Here is a 10,326-nt window from a genome sequence, read left to right as displayed (position 1 = left end):
TTATCAAATAAATGTAGTAATCTGCAAAGTAAATAAAGCGTACGTTTTAGACAATCATTTTATTGACAATAGAAAACCAAAAGAAGGTTTATTAAGGAAAACATTTGTCTTGAGAAAGAACTTCATGTGTGACATTTGCCAAATTTACAAGAAGGCCAAAATAATTAACAATTTGTCAGAGACGGCGTTTCACAAAGTTTATAAAGTTCCTCCTCACTCAACATATCACTAAATTGAGCGATTTTATAAGGGAGTCTGGTGAAGTAGCCCTTATCGATCACTGTTTAGTGTATTTGTAAAATCTTACTGTTAATAAAAATGTTTTGATGGATTCTTCATTCGTTTTCAGGCTTCAGTTATATTATCTGTAGTTTTTTCACATTTTCTTGGAGACAAATATCGTACTTTTTACTCCATTACATTTATTTGATAACTTTAGTTACTTTGCAGATTTACGTGCTGCATCAGAGCCAAAGTGGTACATTTATAATTAATTTATTTTATCTGCATCAGATAGAAAAAAATTAAACATTTATTCAAGAAAAGGTTTCTCCAAACTCAACAACAAAGAAAGAACTCAATGTATAAAATTTGCCGAATTTACAAAAAGGCCCAAATAATTAAGAATTTGTCAGAGACGGCGTTTCAGAAAGTTTATAAAGTTCCTCCTTGAATCATTGCGTTACCTCATTCTGACATTTATTTACATGAAGATCTTCCAGATTATTACTTTAATGTGGACAATTGGTGAAATTACCCTTTAAGCATATTTATTTCCCGAAAATTACTTTTTTTAGGGCTTGTATTTAATATCAGATATTATGTGAATCAGGTGACTCACTTTTTTACCTTTTTTCTCCAATTATGGCTTTTGGATGAGTAATTTACACATCAATAATTATAATCCACTGATATGATATTAACCTGAGTACTTTTACATTTATGTAATTTTAAGTACATTTTGAATGATCTGACTTCTTCCTCTGACACACATGTACCACTTTAATTAAGCTACTGTGCTCCGCGCTCTTACTTTGAAGGACAGAGACTGAAACCGGAAGTGAAACTGATCTTAATCACCTGTTGATGAGACGCCACGACGACACCACTGGCTCTGCTGCTGCTGCTGCCTCACAGGGCTGGACTGATCACTGATCACTTCCTGTATCCGTTTTCTTTAAAAAATACACATCATACCAGGTGAACTGAAGCCTGAGCTGTTCGACATGTGCCTCTGTTTGTAAGTGTTGTCCAGCTCCTCCTCATCACACACTGACCTTCCAGGAGAAGAGATGCTGAGGTGCAGTCCCTGGGCTCTTCTGCCTCCCATCTACTCTGCATTTACTGCTGCTGGACTGTGGGTGGTGTAAGTAAACTGTTGATGAGAGGACTGTGGTCAGTTTGACAGCAGAGTAATGTTTCAGACAACAGAAGCCATATCTCAACACTTCTCTGACGGTTTCCTGTGTTATTTTGTGCAGTAGTTTACAGTAGTGTCAGCGTTTGGTGTCAGCGTGGATCCGCTGTGGCAGGAAACGTTGCACAGCTTCTCTTCGTCTCCTGTTTTAACACAATATTGAGGTTGAGGTGCCGGTTTAGGTTTAAAGCTGCAAAGTGTCGCTGATAAAGAGACAAAGATGACAAAAGAGGTGGAGAGCGACTACAAAGAGACAGAACGATCACAAAAAAGGCACAAAGTTATTACATCGTGACACAAAACTACCACAAAGTCGCAAATGACCACAAAGAGACACAAATATCTACAACGAGGCACAAAACTACTACCAGACCCAGAAAATGACTCCAAAGATACACAAAACTCCCACAAACAAAAACACTACACTACAAAAGAACATCAACAAAGAGACACAAAAGGACTATCAAGGAACACAAATGACTACTGAGACATCAAACAACTACAAAGAGACCAGAAATGACTACAAACAGAAATAAACAACTACAAAGACACAAAATGACCAAAAAGAGACATAAAATGATTACAAAGAGACACAAAACAACGACAAAGACACAAAACACCAGCAAGGAGACAGATAATGAAAACAAAGAGACCAAACATTACTACAAAGATACACAGAACGACTACAGAGTGTGTCCTTACATACACCGTGTCACATTACAATATATGATAATAATGTTAATCTTCATGTGTTTTCATGCATTTTAATAGATACTTTGTTGCTGTCAGCAATGAGAAGATCTCACCGCTGGGTTCAGAACGGTAAGAATTAAACATGAACCGCAAATAATGACTGAAATATTTCTCCACGTTAAACCTTTCTGTGTTTTTAGGAGGAGAAATGGATCCTTATATCCTCCATACATCAGGTACATATTCATCTTTTATCTTCCTTTAACAATAAAAGCAAAGTTACTGTTGTAAATCTTTATTGTAGCATGTTTCTTCTTTTCCACATTCAGTATTGCAGGAAACTTTCCACCAGCCAGCTGCATCTTCAGTGAGGTCATGAACTTGGCTGCGTTTGTGGGTGAGAGCAGCCGGTCGTGTTAATAGTTGGAGAACAAGCTGTTATCTAAAGAACTGGACTGAAGTGTCGGTTGTTACTGATTGTCCTTCGGTTCTTCTCCCTCGCAGGGTTCATTATTGTCGTCCTCAGATACCTTCAGCTGAAACCCAGACTGGACAGAGCGTGGCTGAACGTCGGGAGTCTGGCGGCTTTCTCTGCCGGCTGCTTTGGAATGACGCTCGTCGGAAACTTCCAGGTAAACACTGACGGATCGCTTACAGGTGGACTCACCTGCAGGTTCAGCTGCAGACACGTGACGGGTAAAGAGTGATGTCATTGATTAGTTTTGATTTTAGCTGTTCACCGACAAGAAAATACACAACCTCGGCACCTTCATGACATTTGGACTGGGGACGCTGTTCTGCTGGGCGCAGTCCTACATCACCCTGAGAGTCAACATCAGGAACGAGGGGAGGAAGGCTGCTGTCGTCCGTTTCCTGCTGTCTGGATCCATCACGGTCTGCATGATCCTCTGTATCCTTTCACTCAAAAGTCCACCAGTTATCCACATTAAAGAGGCAAAGAATGACTACTTAGATTCACAAAACTACAGAGACACAACATGACCAGTAAGACACACAAATAAAACTACAGAGAAAATGACTACAGAGATTCACAGAGCTACAAAGACAAAAATGTGACTAAGACAAACAAAACAAATCCACAGACACACAAAATTACTTAGCATAGCATAGCTACATAGCTCAGTGTAAAGACCGCAAAGACAGAAGCAGCTCGCCTGACTCCGGTCAGATTATACAAATGAAATATAACGTGGTCAGTCGTCAGTTTTAGAGGCGCAGCAGGTGGATTTTGTTGCTATTAGACTGAACCAGAACAATCGTTTCTCACAGTTCTAGTCTTTATGCTAAGCTAATCTTAACACCTCCCCTCTTTGGCTTCAAATTTACATAACAACCAGTCAGAATCAGGAACTGAGGTCGTCACTGGTCATTAAGAATTATTGAGACTCAACCTTAACTGGCCTGATGCAGACTTCTCCCTGATGCCTCAGGGCCTCCACACTCAGGCAGCTCAGTGTCAGTGGGCGCTGGTCATGTTCTTCCTCATCTTCATCAGCACTTTTGCCATCGAGTTTCGGCACAGCCGCTTTGGCGTGGTGTGCACAGAAGAGTCCGGGTGTCCAGTGAACCTGAGCGTCTCTGAAGTGTCCCGGTACCAGCCCGACGAACTGTAGAGGATACTTTTTATCTGAAAGTGAAAAGTTACTTAAAGCGACACCAAAAATCTGCTGTTTACACGCTGTGTTTTTCCTTGTATGCAAAGAAGGATTTTTTATTAAGTTTTACCATTTTTGAATACTCCATTTTAAACATTATGAACTGTATTATTATTGTTTGGTCTTCTCAAATGTTTTTGCTTTTAGATTGTACGACTTTATAGATGTTACAACTATAATGATAGTTATGCTATCAGTATCAATAAAAATACAGCAAAATTAAAAATCTGTTAAATTTTGTGGATTATTCAGAGAATAAGAATAATAAAGATGTTATGAAGCAGAAATCTTCACTGTAGCTGCTAAGATAAAAGCACAACCTGTCTGTAGTTGGTGCACGAGCTCAGCTGTGCGTTATGTTTGTGTTTATTACGTCTTAAGTCTCCAGCTGCTTCAGTTGTTTAGCAGAACGCTGCAACTCTGTTTTGCTGTGAAACTCCAGAAATGTTTTGTGGACTACGAGACTTCACCTGACTTTCAATCAGCATGGAAGGAGGGAGTCATCATCGACTGAATATTCATTTTTGGGTGAATTTTTCCTCTAACTGTTTTAGATTTACAGCCTAACGGGTACAAAAACATTTGGACTGAGAGACACAGTTCTGTGTGAGATGAGGCATTTATTGGAAGTTTTCAGATTATCATTCCTGAATAATACCAATTACGTTTCACACACAAATCCTCAATTTGGCAAATTTTTTTTTTTAGGTAACTTTCCAACACCAATATTACAGATTATCAACGAGGATGGCACATTTAAATAGACACCATTCACCTGCGAGGAGGGACTAATTAAGACATTTGAACAAAGTTTGAAATGAGAACTTTCTGTCAGCATCGCCGCTGCTGCGTGCATCTATTACTGTAATTCTACTTCCTAAAACATTACAGTGTTAAACAGTTCAACCACTGGATTAAACATACATCTGCAACACGTGTGCACGTGTAGAGGGAGGAAACGGCACGTGAATGGAAAATGTTTACAAAAGGTGACAGATACAGCACACACACATACAGTTGGAAAAGTTTTGAGTAACATCGAAGAGGTTCAGAACCGGTGACCAGCTCATCTAAAAGGTAGAAAGGTAAAGTAACGTCACAGGTGTGCAGTTCTCCTTCAGGGTTTTCCGCTTCTTTCAGCTTCTCCGATCTCTTCCCAGTCGATCAAATGGTCCAACGAAAGCGATGTTCTATTCGAGTTCCTATTTACGCTCGGGAGATCCGTTTCCTTACATGTGAAAGGGATCCTGAAAAGATCTGAACAGATGAACATCTCACAGGCCGGGACTTCAGCAGCCCTACAGGTGGCTGACTGTCGCATCTCCTACTCTTCTTCAACTGCCAACGTGGAACAAACAAAAACAGTTGTAAAAAGGAGGGGGGAGGGTGGGGGGGCGAAGGAGAGAAGGAACGGGTCATTATGTGATGAAGCCAGAGAGGTTCTCCCCGTCTTCCTCCACGCTCTGTGTTAAACACGTCCCGTCGGTTCAAGTTGGCTAAAGGTTGTGATGAGGTTATAGTGGGACCTCTCGTCATCCGTCAGCTCCATGTTTCCAGGCCTGACCACCACCACCACGTTCGCCCCGGCTTCTTCAGCCGCTTTAGCCTCTGCAATGACAAATCCATGAGTGAGTATGTGGAGACAGCATGTAATCCCAACTACAACAAACCAACACTGTTCTGGTGACTCTGATTCGGTTTGTGTCCAGTTTGAATGAAGTGTGTTTTACGATGAGTTAACGAGGCGATTTAACTCGTCTTAGTTCAGTCAAAGAGAGAAACTTGAATTCAGATGGTGGACGGTTGTATTTTTCCGTTTAATAAGGAAAAAAATGTGTGAAAATATTTCCTTTCTTGACATTTGGTGAGTTTATTTTGTTTTTTTGGAAACTTCGCAGCTATCAGACTATCACCTCTTGACCTACAAAGTGGTAATAGGAGACAGGACGGGCCGGGACTAGCTGGTTAGCATGCTAACTTCAGTTCACTTTGACTTTTTCAGCAGTGACAGCCATGCTAATGTTTGACTTAGACCTTTATGCAACTGTCATTTACATATTCAAATTCTTATTTAAAAAGAAAGGGGTGTTTTACAACAACAGCTCGACTTTGTCCTAGTGGCTTTTTGCAAATTCAAATAATATTCAGCAGAAATAAAGATTCCAGAGTTCAACGGAAAAAAACAGCCTTCAGTGATTCAACAGTAAACAACAAAAGAAAGTTAAGTGTCTTAAATCTGTCCAGAGTTAACCATCTTCACAAGCAAACCAAAGGATCTTTGGCAATGGTATCAGATTAGTACAGTTTTCTTTAAGAGTGAACCCTCTTCTCAAAGAAATCAATAAAGAATCTTTGAGCAACATTATCAGTTAAGTTCAGGTTTTCCTTCACGTGTGAACCCTCTTCTCATAGAAATAAATGAAGGATCTTTAGCAACGTTTTCAGTTTTTCCTTCATTAGTGAACCCTCTTCTCAAAGAAATCAATAAAGGATCTCTGGCAATGTTATCGGTTTAGTTCAGCTTTTCCTCCACAAGTGAGACGTCTTCTCATAGAAATGAAAAAAGGACCTTTGGCAACGTTGCCAGTTCCGTTCAGCTTTTCCTCCACAAGTGAACCCTCTTCTCAAAGAAATCAATAAAGGATCTCTGAAAACAAACACACCTCGAGTGACGTCTGTCAGGAATGTGATTTCCTCTGGTGGGCAGCCGATCCTCTCGGCAATCCTCTCGTAGCTCTTGCCTTCTACTTTAGCTCCTATAGTCGTGTCAAAGTGACCATCAAATAACTGGAAAGAGACAAAAACAACAACAACTTTACATGAACAGCAGTTTACAATCAACAAAGACGACTGTGTGAAACTAACGATCCATCTTACTGATATTAAATATTAAATACATGCTGAGGCGGCTGCACTCACATCTAAAACGTCTCCTTCGACAGAGTATCCAAACAGAAGTTTCTGGGCCTCCACGCTTCCAGACGAGTAAATATACACTTTGAGTCCTTGTCCTTTCCATCTCTTGATGGATGGGATTACATCCTGGTAGACCCTGTTGGCAACAAGACCACAATCACAAGATTAATCTTATTTAATTACATTTATAAAGCTTATGATATACACAAAACTACATGACCTCAGAAATCAAACCTTTGTAATCAATTTGAGCATTTTTAACAGCATTTAAAGATATTTTATGAATAAATTTCGATGTATTTCAACCGTACTTATGGATGTTTGATTAAAAATATCCAATATTGATATATAAACATACAGTATGACTCTGCACATCAGAAAACCCCAGTTAGTTTCATCTCGTTTGTCACGAAACAAACATAAAATTACTTTCTATGATCAAATAAAAACATTTAGTCGAAACATTCATTCCTTTTAAAATACTTAAGTTTACGTGAGTAAGTTGGTCATTGCTTTAATAGCACGTTTTATAGCTGATTACTTGCTGCACTTCTTTCCTGTGAATCCCTCATGCTTAGTTAGGCAGTTTAAATCCAGCCTGGGAACGGCGGACTCCGCCACTACCGATGAAAGCTAATAAAGACACTTGAATAGGTTGTTTGCAGTCACGTGATTTTGATGACGCGTGACTTTCAGATGGAGCGCGGTGGTGAAAAGCAGAAGGGATGAGATGGACAAACGTTGGCTGTCGTTGCTACGTATTGTTGTTCAGCTACGGGTACAAACTCCAGCAAAGGAAAAACAGAACAACAGTAACTTTAACGTTACAAAATAAGGACACAAATACCATTATTCCACGAAGGTTTGGGCAACCAGAAAGGACAACACAGTTGGCATATTAAGAGTTTTTAATACTGCTTCCTATGCATCACAAACTGCACCATAAATCACTTCCTGTTCTCCATCTGCATTGCAACAGAATGACCACACATCATATGCAACACCGGACCTCGCCCCTCTGTGGTCGACTATCTGCTTGTTTTTCTGGACATCAGCGTGAAGAGGATGTGGGTGATAAAATGATCCACAGACGACAAAAACAGGATGAATATTATCTCCTAGGCCAGGAGAAAGAAAAAGAGCCACGGTGACGTCACCAGCGCCTTTCTGAGAAGTTGAGAGATTTTCAACTAGAAGCACAAGAAAGGCGGAGCTCCGGCTGCCTGCCGCCACAGACGCTCAGTCATCATTAGAAACATGTAAGAAAAGAGGCTGGTGCTCAGAAATGAACGTTATGTGGACACAGGGCCTAAAGTGGAGTCAGAGTCTGTTGTCTTTTCCGAGGTCCTTCTGAACTGTCCTTCACATCTTTCCTTGATCTTGTGACGTTTTCCACCGAGGTCATGGAAAACTTCTCAGGAAAAGAAGTAGGATGTAATTACTTTTAACCATCTGACTGCAGCTCTGGACTTAAAGATCTCTAATCGGGACACAAACACACTTTTCAGTTTAAACCATCTGAGTTTTTATGTTCCAGCTTCCCAGTTTTAAATGCAGTAATGATGATAACAGACAGTCCTGTATGCTGAACTGTTCAGGTACATAAATATAAATAAATAAATGAATTTTGGATTGAGGAAAGCGATCAGTGTACTTACTCGCCTTTGATTCTCCCAGAAGAATACGCTGACCTCCACATGTGACCCTGGAGCTGTTTGAGTGCTGTTGACTTCCTGTCTGCTGCCATCTGCCACAGCACATTATCCACCACTTCCCTAATGGCCTTCTCCTCGTCTGTGTGAACCGTCTGGTCCACGGCGTGGACGGGACACGAACGGTTCTGTTTCATGTCCTCTTCAATCTGCCACAGGGAGCATCATCACATGTTTTGTGTTGTCTTTGTCAAAATAGCGAATGAAGGATCAGGTAAAGTGTTGAGGGTGAAAATCATCAGGTATCAGGAGAACAAACAACAGGTGTTGTCTCACATTTATTCAGTAAACAAAATGTAAACTAACACATTTTTAAGCACGGCAATATTAAATGACTTCAGAAATGTTAGGACTTTAATCAACTACATTTATGCAGGACAAACTGCAAGACTCTGCTCTTAATTTTGATTCGATAAGCGGTGAGGCCGTCGCTCCTTTACCTGTTTCTTTAAGAGATGAACATCTTGCTTGCACTCGTCTTCCTCCCAGTGAGTGGACAAGTAATCCTCGAGATGCTCCCTGATGTATGGAAATAAAATATCCTGGGAAAGACAAAGAGGAGTCATCGGGTGTGTTCGAGAGGCTCCTTACAGAGTGAAAAATAAAATCAATCCCACACAAAACAGACTGGTTTGTAATTTATTTACGGATCTAGATGTTGACCTCGCCTTAGATCCTCGAGCCGCCCTGACCCTCACTCCTCTGGTGTTTTCATAAAGAAATTAATTTTTAATTTGGCTTTTAATGTGAAGTTACTGCATCAATGTTATTCTTTTAGCCTATGATGTCATGACTGTTACATTATCATTATTATTTTTATGTCTGCTTGCTTTTCTCTAATTCAATGCAAGTGCTGCTTCTTTTAACCTGTTATTTCTACATTTTCTTTTTAAATTAAATTATTTATTATCGTGTAATCTTTTATCTTGTCTGTGTTAAGCACTTTGGGCTGCATCTTTACATGAACGGTGCTATAAATAAAGTTATTATTATCATGTTTGTTATTACGATTGTGGTTTTTTTGTTGTTGTTGTTATTGATAGGTGGAGCACTCGTAATTACGATAACTCCGATATGACATGAACGCAGCATGATAAGCTTTAATTAGCTAGGTTGTAACATGCTAACAATCACATTTTAGTGATTATAAAGAGGATAATAACAAAAGGAGAATAAGTTAGAAGTAGAAAATAACTGTAGTATGAAGGTATGACTCTGTTATAAGAGCATACTGGTGAAGCTACACTGGTTTAGCTGGCTGCTACTGGTGACAGGCGTCCGTTAGCATGGCCGCAGCGAGTCGTTGTTGAGCGCTACATAATTAGCTAACGCTGCTATTACATTATTATGCACGTCATCCTGAAAACAACAGCTCGGCTTAATAAAACTCACCTTTACAAACGTGATCGGCGTGGTCGTGCCTTCGATATCCAGCAAGAGTGCAGTGGTACAGGCAGGAATTGAAACAGTGGCCATTTTTTTTTAAGGAGAGTCTGCAGCTGGTTAGCTGACGTTAGCTAGCTAGCTTAATTAGCAGCACCGCGGTGTTAAAGCTAGGAACCTGCTGCTGCACCTCGCTGGTTGTCTAACTAACCCGGACAAGGTGGAGCAGAGCAAAAGATTATCCCAGCGCTAAGAAAAAAAAGTCCCCCCTGGTTAGCTGTTTGATTTTAACTAGCTGTCGTTGCCATCACCGCGCAGCTAACACAGACTCTGCGCCCAGTGAGCACACACATGTTCGGGGCTGTCAGTTCGCCGGACGCCCGGCGGGGGGCGCTGCTGAGCGGAGGGTCAGTGCGCGAGAAGAGACGAAGAAGAAACTGCGATGAAAACAAAACGACGCTCACAAACTAAAACTGTAGCAACCGAAACTGATTTCTGCCTCACTGACACACAAAGCTGCCTGAATTCA

General features: G+C 40.5%; 2 protein-coding genes across 2 annotated transcripts; one reads left to right on the top strand and one right to left on the bottom strand.

Annotated features, from left to right (window-relative positions):
* Positions 1-1,156: 1,156 nt before the first annotated feature.
* On the top strand, positions 1,157-4,000 carry tmem150c (transmembrane protein 150C). Its single transcript, XM_073478241.1, has 7 exons — positions 1,157-1,366; positions 2,189-2,239; positions 2,311-2,346; positions 2,440-2,507; positions 2,615-2,742; positions 2,843-3,020; positions 3,542-4,000. The coding sequence occupies exons 1-7, from the start codon at positions 1,293-1,295 to the stop codon at positions 3,742-3,744; spliced, it is 738 nt and encodes a 245-aa protein (XP_073334342.1). The 5' UTR covers positions 1,157-1,292; the 3' UTR covers positions 3,745-4,000.
* Positions 4,001-4,386: 386 nt separating this feature from the next.
* On the bottom strand, positions 4,387-10,248 carry enoph1 (enolase-phosphatase 1). The gene is made up of 6 exons (XM_073478542.1): positions 9,807-10,248; positions 8,855-8,956; positions 8,361-8,563; positions 6,706-6,838; positions 6,450-6,573; positions 4,387-5,394 (listed from the first exon to the last, which is right to left on the bottom strand). Exons 1-6 carry the CDS (start codon positions 9,888-9,890, stop codon positions 5,255-5,257), a joined length of 786 nt encoding a protein of 261 aa, XP_073334643.1. The 5' UTR covers positions 9,891-10,248; the 3' UTR covers positions 4,387-5,254.
* Between the last annotated feature and the right edge of the window lie 78 nt (positions 10,249-10,326).

Source organism: Pagrus major, chromosome 12 (genome assembly GCF_040436345.1).
Source record: "Pagrus major chromosome 12, Pma_NU_1.0".
Classification (NCBI taxonomy): domain Eukaryota; kingdom Metazoa; phylum Chordata; class Actinopteri; order Spariformes; family Sparidae; genus Pagrus; species Pagrus major.
The sequence above is the reverse complement of the archived record's forward strand: the minus strand, read 5'-3'. Positions and strand labels throughout refer to the sequence as shown.

What these genes read in the sequence shown, in the direction of transcription:
- enoph1 (XM_073478542.1), bottom strand. Translation starts at nt 9,890, where the DNA reads ATGGCCACTGTTTCAATTCCTGCCTGTACCACTGCACTCTTGCTGGAT. An exon ending in TCGAAGGAGACGTTTTAGAT is followed by an intron (nt 6,574 to 6,705) that starts GTGAGTGCAGCC and finishes GTCTCTTTCCAG; the next exon opens with TTATTTGATGGTCACTTTGA. An exon ending in CCTGACAGACGTCACTCGAG is followed by an intron (nt 5,395 to 6,449) that starts GTGTGTTTGTTT and finishes TTGTCATTGCAG; the next exon opens with AGGCTAAAGCGGCTGAAGAA.
- tmem150c (XM_073478241.1), top strand. Translation starts at nt 1,293, where the DNA reads ATGCTGAGGTGCAGTCCCTGGGCTCTTCTGCCTCCCATCTACTCTGCA. An exon ending in GCTGCTGGACTGTGGGTGGT is followed by an intron (nt 1,367 to 2,188) that starts GTAAGTAAACTG and finishes GCATTTTAATAG; the next exon opens with ATACTTTGTTGCTGTCAGCA. An exon ending in TCACCGCTGGGTTCAGAACG is followed by an intron (nt 2,240 to 2,310) that starts GTAAGAATTAAA and finishes CTGTGTTTTTAG; the next exon opens with GAGGAGAAATGGATCCTTAT.